Consider the following 26,018-nt stretch of genomic DNA (forward strand, 5'->3'; position numbering starts at 1 on the left):
ATACTGTGATTTTTGTTAATCTCAAGTTTGGATTTTTAAAGACAGCAAGTCTGGTCATTCAGTTTAAATGAATGGTTATACTATTTTTAATGAAATAAGCCATTTTCTTGTTATTTTCAGTTCTGCATAGTGGGATTTGTTTGTTCAAGTGTCCCCAGCTTTTATCAACTTATTGTAAGGTAAAACATAGATAGTTTTTTCAAAACTTCTGTTTAATATATGTAATTGTCCTTGGAAAGAAAGGGCTCAGACAAAGTAGGATATGATTTTGGTTGGTTTTAAATTTTTGTTGGTGATAAAGAATTGCTGTAAGTAAGTTTTAGATTCTAAAGTTCAGAATATTTTTTATTTGACTTAAATGGAGAAATGGAGTTTTCCTTCTCTGCCCTTCCCCATCATTCACATTTTCCACATTAACCACCACAGCCCCTTATTTTATTATTTCCAATAATTCCAAGTTCATACAGAACTGATAATGTTGCAAGCCCCAAGTATAATAATAGGCAGACTACTCCCAGCTTTCTGTCTAGTTTCCAGCCATTAAGGTGAACTGCTAAGAAAAGAAAAATAATTGAAATGTTGAGAAAGATGGTTATGTAAGTTAGTCCTCTACTGTTCACTTCTACAGGAGCAGATGCATTTATAAATGTAGTTTTAATAAACCATGGAACTCCTAGGCACAACATATCGAACACGTTGGACCCCACAATGTTAGACATAGCCATATCTCCTTTGCCTGTAAAAAAAAAAAAAAAAAAGCATGTTGTTAAAATATGCACACCAATACTGTATTTTATTAATAAGCTTCATAAGAAAAAACACTGGATACTTTCTCTCTTTGTTTTGGAAAATTGTTGTATTAGAGGAAAAGTCTTAATGAATTTGTATTTTTAAATTTTGGGGGGTTAGTATTTAAAGTCTTAACATTTATTTATCTAATAATTATCTTTATTTATTAAACCATTTTTCAATAAGGTATGTAGATTACTTGTTGCTTTTCATTCTAACATGGTTAGTTATGATTTAATGCACATTTCAGATGAATATTGGGCGATTAGATTTAGTGAAATTAATCTGCTATTAAATAGTAAATCCTTCCTCTGAGTCACTCCTTTTTTTTTCTTCAAAGTATGTTACTGAGGAAATAAATATTTTAAAGTTACCTTTGCTCAGTATATTTCAGCCAGGCTTTTAAGAATGGGCACTGCAGCTTGAGGGACCTACTTCTTACCTTTTCTTGCAACCAACACACTTGCAATCGTGTCTGGTATGCTTGTTCCTGCTGCTAATAAAGTAAGGCCCATTACTGTATCTGGAATTTCTAATGTTTCCCCTGAAATAAACATAGATATTACAAGTTACAAATCTTACAGATTCGCTAACTGTTCTTTACAGATATTTCAGATATTTCTTTCCTGAAAAAGAACATAGGCATATTTAGATTTCAGAACCAATATGTATTTACTTAGATTTTTAGCTACCAAAATATTTGAATAATATTGGTGAATTGGTAACCCAGGTAGCACAGATTTTTAATGACAGATATCAATATTTAATACACAAAATTCTACCAAGGAGTAATTTCCCTACCTGGTATGCTTACAGAAGTTTTGGCTGTCCACTGTTGTCAAGGCTGTTGCTTAAAATATGCTAACGAGATTGGTCATTTTCTCTTTTCCCTTTTAAAAACATTTGCTAAAGAGGTCAGATTTAAGCAAATTATTTGTAGCTATTTTTAAGCTGTACATGTGTTAACACGGTATGCATTTTTAAATTCCTACTTTAGTGACAGACCTTAGTTTAGTGTTTTCTTTGGGAAATCATAAATCTGAGGAAAACAAAATAGGATTTGGCTTGAGTCTTTCTAACTTTATGGTCCCAGTTTAATACTTCTGTTAAATCTGATGTCAGTTCAACATTTTTCATCAATGTATTCATTTTGGGAAACAGAACTAGAGGGAAGTTTAAAAAAGAAAGTAATTGTAACTGCTCTTAATATTGTAATTGAAAACTTACTTTAGAATTTTTTTTTCTTAAAATGTTAATTAAAAGAACTTCAAGTAGCATATTTATTGCATGCTTATATATTGATACTGGAATTGTAATTGGTTGTTAATTTTGTTACTGGTTTGCCAGAGTTCATATGTACATAAATAACACTAATATTTATCATCTTGGCGACTGTTCTATGATCTAGTACTTCATTTTGTTCTTTTGTTGCTTTCCTAATGTCAAATGTGATCTGTCTGAGAAAATTTAGAGTTTTAATTATGCAAGCTATTGGACTTTTTCATCTTACTCTTAAAGTAAAAGCAAAATAGAATACCATACTATTCTAAGTCATATATTAATATGAGAAAAGTCAGAGGTCAGCAAACTTTTTTCGAAAGGGTGAGATAGTAATTAATTTAGGCTTTGCAGGCTATGTGATCTCTGTTGCAGTTATTCAGCTCTGCCAGTGTAATGTGAAAGCATCCATAGATAATATATAAATGGATGGGCATGACTGTGTTCAGTAAAACTTAACTCTCAAAAGCAGGAGACTCAGTGATTTGGGCACACAGGTGGTGGTTTGCTCACCCATGATATAAGTCCATTCAGCTTAACCTTTCTGAGAGAAATTCCTGATTTTTGTATTCATTGTTTATATTCAATTTTTCCTTCTGGACTAGGAGTTCTGTGGGACTACAGCTGCTTATGACCAAGCAGTAATAGTTAAATCTTAATCATGAAGGTAGTAGAAACCTAAAATGAAACTTTATTTTATACCCTTTTTATTCATTTCATACTACGTTTATATTCCCATATTAAAAAGCAAAATAAAATGTAATCTAGTTAAACAGTACCCATCGTTTTCTCAAAACACTGGCACCTTGCTATATTTTTTATTATGGAATGGAATTCAATATAAAGACTATATTATGCACCCATGCAATGTGATTTAATTATTAGCATAATAGAAAGACATTCTGTGAATTTGATTTCATTTATAACATGTACATTCCTTTGACTTGTACCCCTGGGCTGTATAACAGTGAGAATATAGTTGACGTGATATACAACTCACAAAACCTGAATGAGCTTGTTGGTGTATTAATATTTAATCTTTCTGTAAATAGCACTAATCTTTAGTCTTTACTGAAAAAAATTTGCTCTTTGGACTACACTTAGTGAATATATGCTTTGTTCTTATATAAAACTGATTATTTTATTTTTAAATTGTGCTCTTATACTTAAGATACGTACCAGTTATTGTGACCATCCAAACCAGGATATATGTAAATGCAGATATCCACAGTGCTGACATGAAAAAGGTTATCACAAAGTAATTTTTCCAAAACTTTCTTCTACAATCTGGTGTGGTTAGAAAAAGTAGTATAATAATGGGAAGGGATAGTACCCAAAAAATTCTTTTCAAGTCTGCTTCAGGCATGTTGAAAACACTTGGTGGATCTGTTAAGGAAAAATTAAATGATTTTGAGTTTTCTCAAGTGGCCAATTAAGTTAGAAATGTTCATTTAGAAAGCTGTATTGAAATAAATTAGCTGTATCAGTTTTTAAGAGGCTGTTTAAAACATTCGAATGCCTCATTACTGATATTGCTGGCAAAGAGAAACTAATTGAGACTTCAGGGCTGATGGTGTAAAATGTGATACTCAGCGTTTCTTGATTTGGGGCCTTAAATCCATCAAAATGTCTTGGGTCATTCACTAAGTATGTTAGAGACATAATGTTTATGAAGTGTCAGTTCGACATCTCTTGGTTTTCTACAGTGTGGATGGTCTTTAGTAACTTTTGCTTATGGGATTAACTGGCTGTCTTACCTTAGCTATCCATGTTGTATCCATTTCCCAATATTGATGATACCTCCAGCCTGCCCTATTTATCACAATGTATACTTAGGGAGTGTAATATAATTATAGCATAATCTTTTTATTAAGTTGAATATTTCTAATTCTCATTGTAAGTAACTTTAGGGGACTTGTTTCATTATTTTCTTTAATTAATTCACCAAACACAGAATTCACCACAATTCTTAGAAAAAACCTTAAGAAAATAGGCACTAGTATAGAATCTACAATGTAACTTGTAAGACTTGAGTATGTTTTTTAAATTCAATTTGTTTTATTAACTTAGTGGAAGACAATAATACATTTGATAAAAAGGGGAATTTAAAATTGTTTAAAATTTGTATGGCATTTATAAAATACTATACCCATATATTAGGTCACATTACAACTAATGCTAGTAAAATAACTCATAAAAAATTTTTTGCCAAGCCTCAGCCAATGGGCCAGAAGTAACAGATATAATTTTAGTGTAATAAAAAATGTTTGGACTGGTTCTTTTGAGTTTCTTGTTACAAAATTTAACTTAGACGTGTGTACCTCTTGCGCCCGAAAGACTAGAAACTATAATTTTTGTAAGAAGGGGAAAAGTCATATTTTAACTTTTTAAGGTAATAGAATAAGTTCCCTGTCTAAAGTACTAAATAAAATTTAGCATCTGTTTCTTACAACCACTTTATAAAAAAATAACCAAATTTGTATTTCTGGCCATAGCTGAATTCGACTTCCTACTAAATATATTTACTTAAGTGTTTTGCTACTGCTTCAAATGACATGTTTAAAATTCAACTGTTTCCTTCTTACTTTCTTTTTTCCCACACCAGCTTTTCTTCCTTAATTCCTAGTTTTTGTAAGTGGTGTTCTCATCTTCTTAGTCAGTCATGATCAAAAGCCTCAGAATTATCTCTGCTCCCAAGTAGCCCTTCAGTTGCCTGGTCTTGGTGATGCTTCCTTTGCAATGTCTCACATCTGTTCTCTTGTATTCCCTCTGCCTTCACTTTGTCTAGACATCTGCTAAACACATCGGTTGGTTTAGTAGCCTCTTAAAGACCTCCGTGTCCTTTATCCCGTATTTCAGTTCTGATAATTTCTCTGCTTACAAACCTGCAAACACTCTTAATCTAGCATTTAAGACTCTATCCTCTTCCTTTCTATCCACCTTTCTTCTGCTTCCATTCTGCACATGCAGTGCTCCAGTTATGTTAGTACTTGAGCAGGCCTTTTGCTCATTTTATTTCCTTGTCAGTCCATGGAATACTCTTTACTCTTATCTCTGCATCATTTACTTATGACTAATAAGTAACAGCTATTGAAGTCTAGACTTCAATAGCTGTTACTTATTATTCATAAATCAGGTTGTTAGTTAAAATCTTACTATTCTACAAGGCTTAGTTTTAATGCTCCCTTCTCCGTGATAATCTTTCCTATCTAACCATCCTCATCAAATTTTGTACTGTATGTCCCCTTTAGGAACCACAGTTATGCTTTATTTGTTTCTCTTTACAGTACTTAAATGTTCACATTTTAGCTATTTGGGGGTTTTTTTCCCCCCTGTAGTATTGGAAGCTTCTTTAGGGATAGGTCTGCCTCTTGATCATCCCTGAATCCCTGTAGTGTTTTTTACACAGTAAGTATATAGTACTTAATGAATTGAAATGAAATTAAGTTTTGCTAGTGAATAGACTTAATAGTGGCCAGGATGTGGTTATTACCTTCAGAAACCTGACTAAGACCATGTAAACTTATAGAAAGCTGGGAGTAGCCAGAATCTTCATGAAATATTCCACTGTCAGTTCTTGATTGCCTACGGATGAATGGTTGATCCTCATCTTCCCATCCCATCAGTGGCTGTTGTTCACTTCTCTCTTCCATTGCTTTGGCAAGGCAGGGGCAGCAAGGACTGCATTTCTTTATAATATATTGGTTAATTTTAATGTCAAAACACAGCACCAAAACATATAATCCATATATCAAAAGCAGTGAAGTTCCTTCATACCTATAAATTAAAGAAATTTGTGTGTTTTTCAATTAAAAATGTGAAAGTTATTTTAGAGTTAGTAGCTTTGGGGCAGTATCTGCTTAATTTTCTAATGCAGCAGTAGAACAGAAATGTTCTAGATGTATTTTGGTTTTGCAGATGTGTCCACCTTTGGTTACAGCATTATTAAAAATTTGATGAAAGCTTGACACTGTCCTTTCTGTATTTCAAAAACAAGGATTATAAATTCATTGTCTTAATTTGTAGAATCCTTCCGAATGGCAGGCATAAAAAGTTCTTTAAACATAACAGTAATCATAGACTTTCAAAATAAAAGTGAAACTAATGAATAGTGATGGGCATTCTCCACCTCAGTTCATTGGAAGAATATAATAATTATAAGAAAATATAGTATCTGTTCATTTCAGTTGTTCAGGTATAGGAATTTTGTGTAAAATATTCAGAATATGTTAGACTTTGGCTGGAGCCTTTCAGTTTGCTATACAGAGATTTTTTGACGATTTTAATGTAAATGAGTTTGGCTTGCATTCACAAGAAAGCAAGGATGTTTTCAAAAAATTATACCTAAGGCGCTGAGAACCGTTTTCCTGTACCCTGGTTTGCTGTTTAAAGGATTTTCATTAGCTAATACCATCACATTTGAACCTTGCATTTACCTTTTATTTTACAGCCATTGAATCTCTGCTACAGCTTGAAGGCACAGAGTTCTTGATTTCCCTAATGGGGGGAGCATTAGCTTGGATGCTCTCACAGTCATTGTCCCCTTACAGACAACTGCTAAGTCCCAGAAGCATCCCCATTGTAACCAACAGTCTTTCCTTGGGAGACAGTCTAGATTTCAGGATGATTCATTTAAAAAATTTGCTCCCTGCGGGGTTTAAAGTTTTTTGATAGCAGATATTGATGCAGCACTGCCAAATTGTAGTATTCCAGAGGGGTGCCATTTACAGCGTTTTCTATTTTTCTGGTGATCTCTGGCATTGGGCAATGTACAATCTGTATGGCTGCGTTTTACATTTCTTTATCCATTTAAGATTCCTAGTGTAGTGATAAACACCTACTTGTTAGCTGAAACGATTACTATCTGTTCACTAAGTCACCCCCTTTTTCATTTTCTTGGAACAGCAAGGCATGGGGAGATTATAAAGAAAGCAAATAGTTTTTAATATTGAAACCTAAACGTTTTTGATTTTTAGGGGAAGAAGGCTATAGTTCCTCTTACTAAATGAACATCAGGGAGAAAGTTGTAGGAATTTAAAGGAACTTCTTTTACTTCCTTTGTCATCTTCTCCAATCTTGTGACCATGGCCACTTTTAATGGAGGCAAGGTAAACCACCCAATAGATGAAAAAGCCACCTGTTGGGGCTTTAACGGACAACAAAAGTTGGGAGATCTTCTCAACAGGAAGTCAGTGGAGAGAAAGAAGGGTGGTAACATCCAGTGGTTAAACAAAAAAAAAGAAGACTGACTTGACTAAAGAATTGCAAAGAAGGGAAAAGAACCCAACTAGCAATCGTGGTGAGGAGGTTAGCTCAGAGACCTACAGGGAAAATGTACGGAAGTGGCAGATGATTGAGAAGTGATTGAAATAACATTTTTGAAAAAAAAGAAATGTTACTAAACCATCAGAATTTTATAAAAATCCTCTCTGTAATTGTTTTACATTAAGAATAATTATTTCAAGCTTACCAGTAAACTTGGTTGTCAAATATTATGGCAAGAACTGCTGCTACACTAATCATGTATGCTGCACAGTCTCTGAATAGGGGCCAACATGATAGCGTTGAAACCTATAAAAATAATTAATGTTTTCCATTACACTGTAACTTCTTCAAGTACTTGCTTAGTGCAATAATAAAATTGTATATTTGTAGCTAAATATTGTTACCTTTTGCATATTGCATAGAGAAAGGAATTTTAAGAAAAATTGTGTTTCTAAACCTAGTCTGATTTTCATAAATTTGACCAAGAGGTATTTGTGGGTTAACTTAAAATTGAATACATGTTGTTTTTCTACCGATTAATAAATTTAATTGAACACATTACTAGTGCCTTGTTTGTCCTAGACTCTGAACGATTCTTATAATTTGTCAAGGCAATAAATTTTGTTGAATAAAGTTTTTTTACATACCACGTTAGATAGTAAGCCACAGGCTGCACAGATGCCAAGGAGATTATAAATTGCAGATCCAAGAATGGTGCTAATGCCAATATCGCCCTCTGTGATAAATACACCTATAAGCAAGATAGTAGCTCAGTTAGTATTGACTTGGAGAAGATCAAATCACATGGAGTAAGAAAAAAATATAAGGAGCAATATTTACCTAGGAAAGCAGTAACTAATTCAGGAGCTGAACTACCGGCTGCCATAAAAGTTGCACCTGCAACATTCTGGGACAATCCAAAGGCTGAAGACAAATGAAATTATGTTATGCCTGGTAAAGTGACAAATGAAAGAGTATGTCTTTATAACTAAATAGATATATATCAAAGCTACATCTTCACAGAAAATCACTAATATTAACTTTAGCTGGAAAATAGCCGATAGAGGCAGCATGCTAGGCATTATTTACCCTAGGTCAGAAAGTTAGTGTCAAAGTCAGAACTAAAACTCAGGTTTCCAAGGCTTTGATAGCAATCCTTTGTTGATGTTTATTGTTTGCTATGTCTACTGATATTTGACACTCAGTCTTTCCAGACTCTCAAACTCTGGTGTGCTTTGTTGAGTCCCTTTCACCTGTGGTCAGTATCTCCTTATTCTTGCCTGTGGGGACCGTTACCTGTCGCTCACTCTCAGGTCCACATCAGGTTCTACTTCTCTGCTGAGACATCTACCTTTGACATTACTGGTTCCTTTTGTTGTTGGCGGTGTGACAACAAAACAAAAATAGCTACAATATTTCTGCCCACATGATATTCCAGAACCTCTCCATTCCCTATCAAAAAAACAAAACAAAACAAAAAACAAGGTGGAGTTTATGTTTACGTCATCTGAGCCTAGATGAGCCTTTGTGACTGCTTTGACTAACAGTATGGCAGAGCCGTAATATTTCTGAAGCTAGGACATAAAAGGTGACAAAACTTTCTCATGGTTTTCTCTCTCTAGGAACATTTGCTTCAGAGCCCTAAGTGATCGCATAAAAACCCTGGCTACCATACTGGAAAGACCTTGTGAAGAGCCCACATAGAAATAGAGATACCTGAGGAACCCCAGCTGGTTCAGCCCCCCAGTTTTGAATCTTCCCATCCCAGGCACCAGACATGTGAAGGAGGGAGTTTTCAGATAATTCTAGTCCTCTCTTCTTACTATAACTGCATGAGAGACCTCAAGCAAGAACAACGCAGCTGAGGCCAGTAAATCCCCAAAGCTGTGAGGTATGAAATGATTGTTCTTTTAAGCTAATAGTTTTGGGGTGATTTGTTAAGCAACCATAGATAACTGGAACACCTGACTATTGTTCATTTATTTGTTATTTATCTATTGACTACCTAGTATGCCAGATGCTTTTTTTATGTGCTAGGAATGTGACAGTAGCAAAACAGACAAATGTTTCTCATCTTCTGGAATTTAATTATAGTGAGAACAGACAGACAAGATAAGAAAACTATGTATTATGTTAGAAGGAGCAAAAGCAGGGTGGGATATAAAATGTCATGGAGGAAAGATTGTAATTTTAGATTGGGTAACCAGAAAGGACTTCACTGAGATGGTAACTTAACAAAGACTTCAAAGTGAGGGAGCTAACCTCACGTAGACCCAGGAGTATTCTAGGCAGATGGAGTGAGTGCAAAGGTTTTGAGGTAGAAGCTAGCCTGTGTGTTCAAGAAACAGAAAAAGACTGGAGTGTCTGGAATAAAGTGTGTGAAGGAGAGCTGTAGATGATGAGGTCAAAGGTAATAGGTGACTAGATCATGTAAGGCCTTGTGGATCCTAGCAAGGACTTGGGCTTTTATTGTGAAGAATATGGGAAGTGCTTGGAAAGACATCCACAATATTGCTTGCTGATAATACCAGCCGCAGTCATCTTTTTTATCCCCATGAGATTATCTGGTCTCAGAGGCCCAACCAGCTCGTTGGGCCACCTGTTAAGCCTCCATTGTGAAAAATCCTCTCAGGATAGTCGGAATTATCTAATCCAGGCCCTCTATCCTATTCCTTACTATTTTCCTTTGGTCATCTTGCTTGATGAACATCTACTTGTGGTGACTAATGAAGGGAGAGAAGTAGTAATTTATGTAAGTGACATTTCATAGCATTTCTTTTACTGGTTAGAGTAATTTTACATATAAATATGTAGTATATATATAGTATATAGTATTTATACTCTTACTACAACTCTGATATGTAGTGGGACCAATTGGCCATGAAACTTAAAATAGAACAAAATGAAGCATATTGTTCTGTTATTAACTTTTTCATTTTATGTATGAAGTAAATAATATCTTAATTCATGGTATACAGTTCACTATCATTTACATAATTTAATCATCTCAGCTATCCTCAGATGTGAGTGGTGGTATTTCCATTTTACAGATAAAGAAACAGGTCCAGAAGGTTAAGTAACTAAAAGTTACATGGAGAGCAAGGATCTTAAATGTGAGGAGTTAGGGCATAAACCACAAGTCTATTGGTTCTAAACCCAGTGCTATTTCTGTTTCATCACAGAAACTCAATATAATATAAGAATGGCACTTAGGCCAATTATGGGGGGCAATTGAGTCATTTTCTTTCCTGCCTCATGGCACTGGTACATAACTACCACTATTCCATTCCTTGCTAGGGGGAAAATAGCTAATGGGAGTCAGGAATAATTTAGACGTTTTCCAGCATATTCCAGAGAATGTATAAATTTAGTGATATTACCATGAATTCTCTTCTCAAATCAAACCAGGGCTAGATAATATGTGGAGGAAATTGAAAAAGAACAAAGTGCTTTATCTTGAAGTAACTGTCTAAACTTGGGGCAGCTGAAGAGTGAATGGCCAATCTTCATTTAATGCTGGCTGAAGAATGCTTCATTAGAAAAATTCAGTCTTGAGAGAGAAAGGGTGATCCATCCGGCTGTTGCAAGGTAGGAAAACTCTCAAAAGGCAGTAACAATAAAGCTTGTTGCTATTCACTGGGCTCTATTTGAGTTATGAAAAGAAAGGTTCTGTACAGATGGATGTGTAAAACTTCCAAGATATTTTAACAAGTTACATCTTAAGGTTCTAAGCATATTTTGTAAAATGGTTTATACCTTTGAACTTTAGAATCGACTGGCTTTGTCTTCACTGACGCTTGGGTAGCATTTCTCTCTGCTATAGTTTATTATTAAAGATAAATTGGGGCTTCCCTGGTGGCGCAGTGGTTGAGAGTCCGCCTGCCGATGCAGGGGACACGAGTTTGTGCCCCGGTCCGGGAAGATCCCACATGCCGCGGAGCGGCTGGGCCCGTGAGCCATGGCCGCTGAGCCTGTGCGTCCAGAGCCTGTGCTCCACAAGGGGAGAGGCCACAACAGTGAGAGGGCCGCGTACCGCAAAAAAAAAAAAAAAAAAAAAAAGATAAATTGTTCTGGTTTCCCCCCTCTCCCAAGAGCTATTACTTTTTTCCCTCTCTATTACTCTAAAGGAGTAATCATATTTCCTTCAGGATATAGTAGAAATGTTCAAGGTGAGTTTTCTTTATAAGTTTAGAAATCACATTGTTTATATAAAGTGCAACTTTATGATAATGAACTGACTACTGGAACTCATCAGACTTTTTCTTAAGCATGTTCTCTTCTCTGATACCATGTTGGAAAGTTTATAACGGTTTTTGAAAATCCTCTTCTGGAAATATAGTAGAAAGAGTTTTAAACTAAAATGGAGACCTGGCTTCTGGCCTTGCCAGTACCTTAATGTGAGACTTTAGATAAGTCATTCAGACAAGCCTTGTATTTTGCCATCTGTAAAATGGAGGATTGGACTACACAATATTTAGGTATCTTCTAATATTATCAATTTTTACAAAAAATATAAAATATGAATTCTATGCCTTAAGCCTCTGTACTGCTTCTTACTGTTAAATAAATTCCTTTTATAAATAAAAATCCCCTTTGTTGCTGAAAATTTAGAAAATGGAGGAGAAAACAGAATGGGGAGGATCATTTATAATTTTAACATTGTATTTTAACCACTGCTACCGTTCTTTATGTATTTCCAGTTCTTTTCACAATGTGCGTTTAATAGAGTTACAAGAGTAGGCTATAAGCAATTTGGTGTCTTCTGGCACAATTTTATAAAGTCCTCAGTGATAGAAAATTTTCATGCTTTGTGAATGGATATGAATTTTGAAAGCAGTTAAAAGTCATTCAGACCCAACTCTAGTGACTAGGGTGGGTAGTCATGCTGAGTAACTCTATTCAAAATGAAGTATGACAGCAAACCAATGTCTTTTATGATTTGCAAAATTGGTTCTGATATTAATTCCAAATATATTCTAGAAATGTTTTGAGTGAAGTCAGCATCATTGAAATAAATGCCTAGCCTCTCAATGTACAACTGCATGTATATGCTCTGTGGTGCTTTTAACAGTAAATAAAAACATTTGAAGTACTTTATAGTTATCATCTCATATTTTGTCTGAGCTATAACGGAATAAATTCTGAAACTCTGTATAATGTTTTGAAAGGCCTGATTCCACTGAAAAAGAAAGACTCCCCCATGGCCTAATCTAACAGCTTTAGTATTAATTAATTTCCACTTGCCCTAAGTCTATCATATAAAGCATATGTAAGACATTTTATCTCCAAAGCTCACAATTACCTGAGTTTTGTCTCCATAACTTGCCCAAAGTCACATAGGTAGTAGTTGCAGAGATGGGATGGGCAGCTAGACCTTTTTGAGTTTAAAAAGCTGCTCTTTCTGTTACCCATGTAAGTGAAGAGATTAATACATAGCTTTATTATTATTATCATCATCATCATCATCATTTCCTATTCCTGAATGGCATCTTGGTAATATCCAGACCACTTGGCACTTATTTAGATCCATATACCTGGGGTAGATTTAGATGCGATCCAAGGTGACCACAATATATTTATTTATATTTTAAATTTAGATTAGTTTAGATCAGAGGGAAAAGAAAAACAAAGAGGATGAAAATGCTCTTAAGAGGAGAATGAGTGCCTGTGTGGCAGGGAGGAAGCACTATTCTTAGATTCTTTGTTCTTTGGAAAGGCTTTGCCTCTGTAAATTTCATAAGGATTAAGAATCAAACAATCCCCTGAAACTGTCGGCTATCCAAATGCCATACTCACAGAATTATTCCACTCCCTTTCAATTTTATCAATTTAGAATTAATTCTACCTGGAATTAAAACTTGCCTTTCTTTCTTATTGTCTATTTCTGAAACATAAAGTAGACCATGGGCAAATATTAGCTCAAAGCAGAGTGAATAAGAATAATTTTTTAATAAAAAAGTAAATATTTTATTTAAGTATGTTTCTGAAAACCTTACTAAGATCATTTTCACTTAAGACATGTTATACTTCAAAGGGTCAACATGGTGGAGGGATTAGAATTACTAACTGAATAGCATATTAGTGTAACATATAAAAAGAAAAGTTTCATAAGTAGCTCATTGTGGACTTTGGGCTATATCAAGTGACCAGTCACTAGGGGTTCTCATGTTTCTCTCTAGTTAGCTTAGGAAAAGTTAAAGAAAGGTGATTTAAACAGTGGTTAAATAACTCTAGGAGGTCCCCATTACATGTTAAAACAACACATAAAAAGGATTTGTTTTGACTTTATACTGAACTTTTGTGTTTCTAAAAATGAACTGCTTATAAAGATGAGAGGTAATAGTCCTACTATTTGGGCTACAAGTTAATATAGTTTATATTATATATAAATGTGTTCAAAGAATCATCTTTAGTCTCTTTTCCTTTAGAACTTAAATGGATAAAAGAGAAAATAGGATTAGAGGAAGGGGGTATAGCAACATTTTCATGTATTGGTTCTACGTAGTTAAGATGACAGCAAAATGTCTCAGGGTATGTGCTTGCTTTTCCAGTTTTGAGGTGGGGAGGAGAGGTTGTGTAACTTTTATGGTCATGAGCAGAGCAAGAAAGGGAAAGATCCTTGTTGAAAGCCTCAAGTGGTGGTGGTTCTAATGGTAATTGACAGACCAGCATATATAGCTACAGGCAGAGAAAGAGCACTCACTTGCCTGAGTTGGGCCTGGCCAGGGCATCAGCAAGAGGCTCTGCCCTCCACCACTTCCAACTTATCCCCTGCATGGAGACTCCAGTCCTGAGCCTTTTCTAGTCTTCCCCTTGCTGAAGACCCTTGTGCTAACCAAATGAGCCACTGTTAGTGATTTGAGGAGGGGTTCATGGGGTGATGGGGCTGGGGTGGGCCGGGGGTGTGCCAATTCAACCATTGTATCCTAGGTTGGGACTCAGACATGTACTCCATAGAAAGTCATTGCATTATACATGATGGTTTGGTTCCACAGTACTGCACTATGATTTCATGTACATCATAGACAAAATGCTTAGTTCTCAGAGTCTAATTATTTCAGGTTACCATTTATAACATTAATTTACAGCCCCCAGTAGGTTGCTAAAATTCTTAACTGATTTTTTTAAGTGACTTCGTGGATTCTCATTTTGTAGTATACTTCCTCTGTAGTTACAATGAGTATTTGATGTATTTTTGTGGTCAAAATTTTCAGTGCCCTTGGGAGGAAAAATACCTTTTAAAATTGTTCAAAAAGAACAGTTCTTCTGAAACAACCATATTACAGCAGCTAATCTCAAACAAGTATGTGTAAAATTATATCACACAGCAATTGAAAACATTCTTGGGTTTTGGCATTAGAGAAACCAGGGCTCTCCTGTGTACTGGCTGTGTAGTCTTGAGAAATTATATATTCTCTCAGCATCGGTTTTTTCATTAGTAAAACCAATCTGATAGTCCCTACTTCATAGAGTTTTTGTGAAGACTAAATATAATCATATATGTTTAATTTAGAACCATGCTTGGTCTTCTATAATGGATTTATGATAAATAACTATAATAAATACATAAATAATTAATAGCATTCCAGTACATTGTAGAATGCTCTGTAAATTGTTTAGAGGATTATATTAATACTTATTAGTTGGGTGGGACTATTATAGCTTGTCAAAGAACTATGGGGAAATGTAAAGCGTTTGCAGACTTTCTGAAGTTAGTTTCTGTGGATGTAAAGAAATTCCAGAGAAATGGTGTTTTATTGCTGATGTCCTAATTTAGACAAGACCATGCTAAGACCTTGGAAAGAGAAACGACAGAATTAATTTAGAGGCATTTAAAAATGAATCCAGCTAGCACTATTTCTATTTCATTTCATTGCCAGCATTTTCAATGCTGAAGACCGGGGTCAATTCTTAGCAGCTGAAGATTTGGCAGTGATGTGGGCATCCATCAATCACACATCCATAATAGCTACTGTGTTATACTTCAGAGCAAAGAGTGATTCACTTGAGAAATGAATGTTTGCTGATGATGTTCCAAAGTAATTCCACAAATGGCATGGTGGAAGTCATTATTATAGATATTTTATGAAGTTGCTTAATGAAGATTATTTTGAAGTAGCAATCTAAATTTTAATGCAGTAGTTTCTTCTGCAGGGCTAGAAAAGTTATCTATTTATTTACCACTCCCAAGACAGGTTTTTATTTAAAAACTTCTTAATGGATTTATTCTTTCAGTCAAGTCGTTGTTTGGAAATGTGAAAACGAAAAACAAACAAACAAAAAGTGACTTTTTTGTTTGTTTGTTTTCCAGGAGGAGAAGGATTCTAAGTGGGGATATAGTACCTTGAATTTTTAATTTCTTAATTTTATATAATTAATATGATTTAGTTTTTCTAATGAGAAGTGCAGTACTGGCACAAACATGAACAAATAAATCATTAGAATAAAGCATAGAGTTGAGAGTATAGAAAATGGATCAACTTTTGGAAAAAATAGCATTGTATCCTATAGCAAAACAAATTCTTAGTGGAAGAAATAAAAATATTAAATATAAATAAATAAATAAATGTAAAAAAAAAGAAACTATAAGTAGAAGAAAAGATGACAATTTTTCTGACCTAGGGATAAAAAGGTATTTCTAGGTATAAAACCAAAAGGGGAATCATAAAGGAAAATATTTGTAAATTTACTTAAAAATATGTACACTTCAATGTGATAAACACATAAAATACAAAACCAAGCAAACCATAAAAAGTATATCATATAAAAATTATATTAGAAAGAGTTAATACCCTTATATTAAAAAAAATCTTGGAAATCAGTAAGTAAAAGACAAATACTCCCGTATTAGAACATGGGCAAAAAACACAAAAGCAAAACCACAAATTTTAATACACATATAAAATGTTCAACCTCACAAATAGTAAGATAAATACAAATTTTATAAAATAACTTCCATTTGAAAGCAATTAACAAAGACATTTAAAATGATCCCAATAAGAATTTTTTTTAAAAAGATATTACTCATGGTTTTCTGGAATGGAAGCTACCACACGTTGTGGAGGTTTTCGTTGGCACACCCTTTGTGAAATGCTTTTGGCAATGTATAATATAAAGCTTAAAATATGCATAGCTCTATATCTTTATCAGGAAATGATCAGAGAAGTTTGCAAAGATTTGATACAAGAATGGACATAACATCATTTAGAACAAAACATTAAAACTCAAATGTCTAATAAGATTAATAATTTTTAAAATTGTGATAAATTTCTACTGGGTGCTTATTATGTATAAAAACCAGTGTTAGGTGCTCAAATCGTTTACAGAATCAGGAACTATTGTGCTGCCATGAAAAATCATGTTTTTGAAGGGTATTTAATAATATAGGGAAATATGCATGATTAAATATTATCTTAGGAAAAGGAAACGACCTCAAATTGTATATGTAGCAAGATCTAAAAGACTGAAAGGAAATACACCAAATGATAACTGTGGGGATCTCTGGGTGATAGAAATGTAGAGGAATTTGTTTTTTCTTCTATTCTGCTTGCATTTCATCAGTCTAAGTAAAAATATTATGTTAAAGTAATTTAATTTCTATTAAGGAAAACTATCAGTGTCAATGTCAAATGTAGTATCAATGTAAAACTATATGTATAACTTAAATAATAATTATAATAAACTTACGCTGACCTGTTCTATAATTATTTTTCATTAGAGAAATAGGTGTTGAGTGCCTCTGCTATTGCCAGATCCTGTTTTAAGTCCTAAGGATACTGCTGTACTGCACTGAACAAGAGAGAAAATGACTTGTATTTCAGCAGGGGTGGGGGATGGGACCATGGGAAAAGGGAAAAAGGGAGAGTTTACATTCATGCTCTTTCCCTGTGAAGAAATGCTAGCAGTGTGTGTGTGTGTGTGGCGGGGGGATGCTATTTCTGTGCAGTCCTGGGAGTATGCAGTGGGAAATCTAACCCTTAACTTTGACCTTCTCTGAAGTGAGCATGCTCAACCAATTAAACTAATTAAGCAGGAGACAGAGACTGGAAACGCTGGCACTTTTGCTTATTTGGCATAAAACATCACTGATATCCTGATTTTAGGGACCAGTGTGCTAATGTAAGGTCTGTGCTCAGAATTCTGGGCGATATACATGATTGAAGGAGTAGAACTGAGGGGCTTGGCAGATCTTATTTCCAGAAACCAGTAACTGAGCTTAATGTTTAATTACCTGATGCCGAAGGGCCCTTTACATAAAATGCAGGACTTATTTATTTATTTATTGGTTAATAAACATCAATTAGTTTCCTTACTGGTAGGAGGCTGGGAAAGGAAGAGGGAGGAGGGCGGTCCTTAAAGGTATTTTTTTATCATCTACCTTTAAAAAAGTAACAGAGATTTTAGAGTAAAAATGAAAAAAATTTTTGAAGTATTTGATGGCAAGTATTAGGAGTATATACCAAGTGCATGTATATGAAACTTGGAACAGCTTACTAACAAACAGCGAGGCAGTACAATAGACAAACTGCAAGTTTCTGGAGATAGGCAGTATAACAATAGTTGCTTTGTACTCATTTAAAGATGTTCTGCTGCACATTAACTACCAAGAAAGACCATACTCACGCCAGTCCCTCAAGATACAGGACACCACAATGCAGAAGTCAGTGTTCTGCAGCCAGATGAGATGGACAGGATTGCTGCTGAGCTACTCCAAAGACAGCTGTATATGTGTGTGGCACTACTGTTCTGGAAAGTTGTAGAGAAGATTTCCAGCTACTTACATTCACTGATGATTTCCAGGGAGGGTAGGAAGTACTCATCACAGACAATAGACATGGCCATGAACATGTAAAGGATAATTAGGAAGTAGATTATGATGCCTCCATCTGCACGCTCCTGTTTTGTGAAAAACCCTTCAGGAAACTCTGATGATGGGGACATAACACATTGGGTGCTATTTCCTGGTAAGGAAAAGGAGGTGAAAATTTGAAGGATGTTGGAGTAACACATTCCAAGCCCACAAATAGAAATTCCTTAAGAAAACGGGAAGTGTGGGATTAAATCACTTTTGAATATGATGTAATTGTAGATTCTTAAAAAAAAATTAGTCTTTGGGACCTGAAAGAGGTGCTTTAAATGAAATAAGATAATGATAGCAGGTGAATTAAAAAAAGGAAATAATGAAATCAGTCTTCCTTGTCTGCTTCATTACTAAAAGGGAATTCTGAACCCCTTTTCCTCCTCAATTAGAAACTGTATTTTGAAGATAAAGATTCCTAATATCTGTACAATTTCATTTTCCCATTTCAGAGCCCAAGTTGTCTGCAAAGCCCAAGGCCCACAAAGAATCATCCACTGTTGCAGAGAGAATTTCTAGGATGAAAGAAGATTTCTTTTTCCATGATGAAGTCTCCAACAATAAAAACTGAAGACTCTCCTGCTTCATGATGTCTGTGAATTATTTCAGAGCTATCTTTGAGAACTTATTCGAAGGATCAGAAGTGTTTGATAGCCTACCAAATGCTAAAACTCAGAGCAAATACAGCAGGAAGCATAAGCAAAAGTGAGTCAAGTAAGAATTTCCCTCTCTTTGTCTGTTTATCCATATGTGGCAGCAGCAGCAGGGGTAGCTGACCCCAGCGTCCACCTACCTGTAGCCCTTGGGAGACGTCGGGGCAGGGAGGCACCTGGGGGAGGCAAGTGTGCAGTAGCCCAGAGGATGCCGAGGAGCAGGGCCCTTCTTGCCCACCGTGGACCCCCTTTGGTCTGCATTTCTGCAGCGGTCTTTCTGCAACGTGCAGCCTTGGGAAGGGAGAAGGGGAGGATTAAGCTGGATCATGTGAGGAGTCTCCTTCCTGCCCAGTGCCCTGCCCAGGGCACATCACAGCAAGGCCAGTGGACAAGGGAGGGTGATTGGAGCCAGCCAAGCCACTCTGATCAGGAGCCCTAAGCCCCAGAGCGGCTGGAGGAGGTAGGGAGGAAGCAGACAGTCCCGTGGCCCACAGTCCCCGAGGGCAGATCCAGGCGGCTTGCTCTTTATGGAGTGATTTTATTTATTGTCTTCATACTGGCTCTGCTTTTGACTCTCTTTAGATTTGTAAGGACCTGAGTTTATAACTGTTTCCACCTCTCTCTCCAGCCCTTGCTTCTAGAATTTGCTGGAGCTCGTGTATGTGCATTCTTTGGCTAGGCTGTCACCCTTTTATATTTCTGTTTTGGCCTCTCGTCCTCTCTCCAATTAGGAGGCTCCTGCAATAATCTAGTGGAGAAATGATGGTGGCTTGAACCAGAGCAGTGGCAATGGGGATGGAGAGAAGTGGGCAGCTTCAAGAACTAGTAAGAGTCGTAGTGGATGGAGGCCATTTGATCATTGGTTAGCTGTGCTCTCTGCCAGAGGTTCTAAAATGCAAATTGGACAAGCCAGGGAGTGTTCAGATATAAACTACTATCCTCCCTACCCTAGCATTTACTGGGCTTGCCAAGATGTTAAGAACTTCTGGCAGTATAGTAACATGTGACGAATAGCACAGGCTCTGTAGCCAGACCACGTGGCTTGAGTCCTAGCATTGCTGCTTAGTACCTATATGACCTTGGGCACGTTATTTAACCTCTCTGCTCCTCTGTTTCACTCTCTGTAAAATGGGAAGGTTATAGTGCCCTCTATTTGGGTTGTGTGAAGATTACATAAATGAATGGATGCAATCTGCTTAAAACAGCCTCTGCCCCATGGTCAATGTTACCTATCTATTGTCTATCATCTATATTATTATTATTAATGTATTACTTTTGATTAAGATAGAAGCTTCTTGGCCATAAAGGAATTTTTTAGTTTTGCAACTCTCATGGTTCCCTTGCAGAAAAAGCATAAAAATTGATGTGCTTGCTAAGTTTTAAATTTAGAAACTGCGTTTTTCTGGTGGAAAGGAGTAAGTTTGTGATCTTGAGTTGGTAAAAATTCTCAAACACTCTTTTGTTTTGCTGGGAATTGCTACCCATTATAAACCTCTCTGAAACCGTCATTTCCAGGAACTGACTATCCAGATACGTGGTGTGGTTGTGAGGCTGGGATGATGAGTCACCAAAGTGTAGCCCAGTAAGAGAGCAGATTCCCAGCAAGCAGAGTTCTGGCTGCTGACACCTGCAGGAGGTGGCGCCCTGGACCACTGGCCTTTGGCCTCAATGCCAGCAGTGCTAAGCCCCAGGGAAGAGACCAGTTACCTTTGTATAAGTGGAAGTGTCTCATGAACCTTTCCTCTCCAAGACGCAGTAGTTCAATCAATTAATAGAACTAAGCATTATAAACAAACAAAACAACAGGAAAACTCAAACCCACAGTGAAAGTGAATACTTATACAATGTATGTTGTTAATCCAGGAAACAGAGCAAGTATCTGAATGTATAAGCCAATTACAATGAAACAATTCCAGTGGAATCTTGCTCATAGTAGGTACTTAATAAACATTTGTTGATTAGACTGTAATGATTCTTGAAAACACATTCCCAGAACACACAGTATACTTGTTCTGAACAAACTATCCAATAAAATATAGTTTACCAAGAAAAGAGAATTTAGGAGGCTAATTAGATTTGCTTTATACATTTATTCTTCATTTTGCAAAAGAATCTGAAAAAGCTTTATTGTAAAATAAAACAGATTTAAAAAGCCACATAAAATAAATGTATAGTTATTATCTTACTATTGTTGTTATTTCTTTTTATAAGATGGACTTCCTTATAAACTCCCCAGGTCAAGAAATAGAAGTTTGCCAGCCATCCCAGAAATCCTTTCATGTGCTCCAATCCCAACTTATCCTTTTCTCTGAGAGTAACCAGGCTCCTGGCTTCTATAGCAGTCACCTCCTTCTGTGTATATTTCTAATAGTTCATCGTTCATCCCTAATTGGGGGCATGCTAAGGATACTATAGCTTAGCCTTAAAAGAAGTCGTTTAAGTCTCTTTTAGTTTATAGGTTTCCCCTACTTCTTTTTCTTTTCCCTATAATTTATCTGTTGGAAAACCCCAGGGCATTTGATCTGTAGAGTTTCCCACAGTCCTGATTTATTGATTGTGTCCTATGGTATAGCTCAATATGTTCCTCCGTTTTCTATATTTTTGTTGATTGACAGCTGGATGCAGAAGTTGTTCAGACTCAGTACTGCCCCTTTGGGAAGACTAGCTCTGCATGCTCAGAATCTGCTCTGCTACTGGGCTACACTTTGGCACCACTAAGGTGGTGGTGAGGTCTTTCCCTCATAAAGCACACGGTATCTGCTTCTCCCTTTTGTGGTGATTTTAGCAGCCATTCCTGCTCATTACCTAAATCTATTAATTCTTTAGAGCTTGCAAAAGAATGGCATTCTTATTCTATAATTTCTTCTTCATTTATTACTTGGAATATTTTACAATAGGTGATTTCTGTCATCCACTTTGTGGGTACCGAGGGGTACTCAGTTTATGTAGCAATGACAATGTATATGCTTGACTCTTCTTTATTTATCACTTCTCAAGATGTTTGGCGCTCTCTTTTCCTTCCCAAATAACCAATTCTGTTTAAACAATTATTATGAGTTAGTGTATTTAAATATATTTGATGGGTTCCAATTGTAACTATTATCCTTTCTGAAGTTCAAATTGTCTCATCTTTAGCCAGTGGGAGCCTCTTCAAATTGACTTCTGAGAGCCTTTGACATGATCTTAATAGTTTTGGTAGCTTTCTTACTACCTGATATAAAAAGATGTTCTAGGCTTATCTTATACCTCAAACTAGCCGTTTCTCAAAAATGCCTCTTTATTTTTTTAAATGCAGAGTACATCAAGACCATGACCTAAGAATCTGGGTTGCTAGGCATGCTCATTGTCTCTCTCTGTCTCTGTCTCACAGACACACAGACACACACACACACACACATACGAACACACACACACACACACACCCCCCTCTTGATAGAATACATCATGAGTTCATACTGGTACTTCTCATTCAAGGGCCCCAGTTCTCAAAGGTCCCAGTACTTAGGGGACAATAGAATATCCAGTGCTTCATAATTACTCATTTACTTGTGCTATTTACATATATGAGTCTCAAAATAATGGTATTGATACCACCACTACTCATATAATTACTGAGAAGAGTTTTAAGATTTTGCATATGCTCTTTCCATTCACTTTCTATTCTAAGAGCTATAGCCTGTCTGCATTGCCTGAGCATATAGTCATTAAATATATTCTTTCTCCCTTTAACCCTGATCTAGTCTTGGTACTACAAGTATCTACATTTTTAATGCTTGCCAGCACTCTTAGGTTGATTTGGGTTGTTTCTCTAGATATTTTGATGCCCAAATCTTATATTCTAGTAGATTCTTTGGAAGGACTCATGGGAACAATATTCCCTGAGTTCTTTCATGTTGATAACATTATTAAATTCTGAACTGTGGTTTGTACTTACAATGACAATTAAAATAAGTAAACAAAGAAGCCCAGAACAAGCCATCTGTTGAAATAGCCAAGTAAGCTAACCTGTTAAAATCAGTGCAGAGATGGTATTGAGTTGTGGTCAAGGTATAGACTGGTAGTCGTTTTTTTCTTTTGAGGAGTAAAACTGTCAAAATTATCTTCTTCAGCTCTTCCTTGCTCACTGACCAGCTTCACCTTCACAGTCTTCTCCCAGATACGTGGACCTCTGCTGAGTTAGCATCTTTTATGTTTGGAATCAAAGCTAACAGTAAAGTTATGTTTACTAAGCATGAGGTATTCATGTGCACTATTCAGTGTAACTCTCCCACTAACCCTAAAGGATAGAGGAGTAGTTTTCACTGGCTGCTCAGTAGAAGTATCTGTGGCTTTTAAAATTATTGATGATTTGACACTTACCCAGACCAATTGAATCAAAATCTAGGGAGTGGCTTAGGCAGGGATATTTTTAAAAATTTCCCAGGTGATTCTAGGATTGTTGAGAACTACTGGGATGGATATTTCTACCCCTGTTTTATGGATGATAGATTGAGTCAATTACCTAAGATCTAAGGTTACATAGTTCCAACTAAATGTCAGAGCCAGGATGCAGAGAAAGGTCTGTCTAATGCTAAAGTGCAGGAACGTCCTTACCTGCTAAGCTGAGCCAATTCTTCAGAATGTAATTTCCATGAGGGCGAAACTGTGCCTATCTAATTTCGTCCTGCATTTCCAGTGTTCAACACAGTGTTGGACATGTGATGGACATCTACTAAATATTGTTAAATGAATGAATGAATGAATGAATGAATGAAATAAGGAATTCCACAATGATTTTTCCTTGACAACGTCCACAGGATAAGAATACACAGCATCTTCTATAAGTTGATCCTTTTGTCCCATCCAAGTGCCATCTGCTCAGTTCCCCAAGCATGTGTCTGAAGTGTCCCCTAACCAAGGGGGCTCAGTCAGCTCTCTAGCTCCACCTGCTGGTGCTCCAGACAGGGTTGAGCTTTCCAACTTCCTGTTGGAGGGAATACGGAAAATCTACAATGAGGAACCCTGTGAAATCAGTCATTTGAAAAGAGATTTCGACTTTCCTTCATGGAATGAGAGCTAGGAATGGTGGTCAGCCCCTGCCTTTTATTATCTGCACCCCAACCCTGAAATGAAGGTTTTTGTAGGCTGCCCCAACTACTGTGAAGACAGAGGAAGGGAAAGGAAGCAGGTGGCTAAGGCTGGTCCCAGGTTCTGACTCCAGCTTGTCATTATTACCTTTTTATTTTTTAACTTTTTGTTAAAATATATAATATACCTACAGAAGAGGGCACATACTTTGCCATTGCTTTTTCCTATTTAAACAGGCAGAGTCAAGCCCCATGGGCACTTCTTAATGAGATGAGTGATTGATTGTCACCATGTTAAGTACAGCCTGAGAGAGCTGGGGTGCAGTGAGTGTTGACTGTAAGTGCATCGTCATAGGGAGCCCTCTGTGTCTCAGTTGCTGCTGGCCCATGAGTGGCTGTCCCTGAGGCTGCTTTCCTAAGAGAGTAGCCTGGGAATCCTCATGACAAGGAGCTTTCAGCTCAGTCTACTGAGCTCCTTCATTTTTTAATCTCTAACCATCATAGAAGTTGCTAGCTGGGGCCATAGCCATGGCTGTGAGTAAGCAGCAATCTGCTCAATGGTTCACATATTCCAATGGTACCTGCCAATTTCCTCACATCCTTATCCTTAGTGAGTTTATCAGCAAAAGCCCAGGGTCAAGCACTGGCTGGGAGTATGACTGAACATTTCCAATTTCCAACCCGGTTCACATTGGTCTCATTCACTGCTGTGTGGGTCCAACTCGGTGAAAGTTATTTAAAACATTTTGAATTCCTAGAAGGCCTTCAAAGTTTTCTCAAAATTTGTATTTTTTTTTTTCTTTTCCTGGAGGGCGTATTCCAATTCTCTGAATACTAATGGGGGGTTCACGTTTTGCAGATCAAATATGATCTAAAATAAGAAACGTTTTAGAGTGGAAATAATTTTAGAATTAGCTAAACCTGGGTTAAAGCTCCCTCCTCCATTCTTTTTGAAACTCAGTAAATGGGGATAATACCACATGCTTTTTAGGCTGTGGGATTACAGACATAGAACATAAATATTCATCCCCTTTCCCTCTGCACTGTAACTCCATGAGAGCACGTTCTACGTCACCAGAACTTGGCAGAGTGTTTAGTGCTCAGTGAAATTGAATGCACTGGGCAGGCCATGAGCTGCGGAAAAAATAAATAGATAAGGGATTTTCATTAGCTATATTTACCAAAAAATGGAATTTTGCTTTTAGCCTACATTTTGATCCTTGTTCCACCCACTTCATTTGTGCTAGCCTTACTCTGTCTTTGTTCTCAGAGTTTAGATAGAAAAGCCTTCCGAAGTGTTTCAGTACTTGGTGGTTTAATGAGTGACCTGGAAAAGGGCCTGCCTCAACCCGGCTTTGTCATTTTCTCTTCTAGCTCTATTTCATTGGGGTGTTCTGAGGGGGTGGCAAGTGAGACAAGAGGAGGGGGGACCCTGACTCAAACGTGCTGGAGTGAAGAGCTTTAGTTTCTTCACTTTAATATAATAAACCCCCTCAGGGTTTGAGCTAGCATCATCATTTTTCCTTAGTCTGCTCTGTGAAGGCTGCCACCCCTATGTAGGGAGATAGATGCCTCCTTTACTCTAAATAATTGGTTCAAAGGCATTCATCAGGGGTTCTTCCAAATTTGCTGGGCTTAGAGTTTCTCCCCTAGGCTTGGAACTCAAGAGCCCTAGAGCTCATAAGGACGGAATATAAGAGAATCTGGTCTTGAAGAGGGAACTCCAGGAAGTGCTCTGTATTTCTCTCCATACTGGGATAGGCTATACACATCACCTCATGTGCTTCGAAGTCCTTCCTTAGCAAGTAGAGGTGGAAGTGGTCACAGCTCTGCCACTGTCGTTGTCGTGGAGGGTATGGAGCTAGAGGAGAAGCAGGGGAGTTGACCACTGTCATACGAGTAGCTTGTACTCCATGCCCATGCAGGCCAGGGTTGTTGTTGGTACTGTGACTGTGGTCATTCTTTGTTAAGACCTGCAGGCATGGTTGGCACAAGTCTCTGTGAAAAGGATGCTTGCCTTCCAGACTGTGGGGCTACTCAGTCTGCTGTGTCTTTGGCTGGATATTCCCAAAGAACTAGAACTATGTTACTTTTTTCTAGAACCTAAAG

The 26,018-nt window shown here is 36.7% G+C and overlaps 2 protein-coding genes across 2 annotated transcripts in view; one reads left to right on the forward strand and one right to left on the reverse strand.

Annotated features, from left to right (window-relative positions):
* The window catches only part of MYEF2 (myelin expression factor 2), a gene marked incomplete at its 5' end in the record, with an annotated part of 50,445 nt that extends 31,677 nt beyond the window's left edge, over positions 1-18,768 (forward strand). Inside the window, one exon of the mRNA XM_079699520.1 lies at positions 18,643-18,768. The remainder of the gene's footprint in view (positions 1-18,642) is intronic.
* Positions 318-19,104, reverse strand: SLC24A5 (solute carrier family 24 member 5; the record flags this gene model as incomplete). Its single annotated transcript, XM_079699521.1, has 9 exons — positions 318-736; positions 1,232-1,333; positions 3,247-3,453; positions 5,561-5,844; positions 7,538-7,638; positions 7,980-8,083; positions 8,173-8,256; positions 18,114-18,293; positions 18,984-19,104. 9 exons carry the CDS (start codon positions 19,102-19,104, stop codon positions 414-416), a joined length of 1,506 nt encoding a protein of 501 aa, XP_079555647.1. The 3' UTR covers positions 318-413.
* Positions 19,105-26,018: the final 6,914 nt, after the last annotated feature.

Source organism: Hyperoodon ampullatus (assembly GCF_949752795.1).
Source record: "Hyperoodon ampullatus genome assembly, chromosome: 3".
In the NCBI taxonomy this organism is placed as follows: Eukaryota; Metazoa; Chordata; class Mammalia; order Artiodactyla; family Ziphiidae; genus Hyperoodon; species Hyperoodon ampullatus.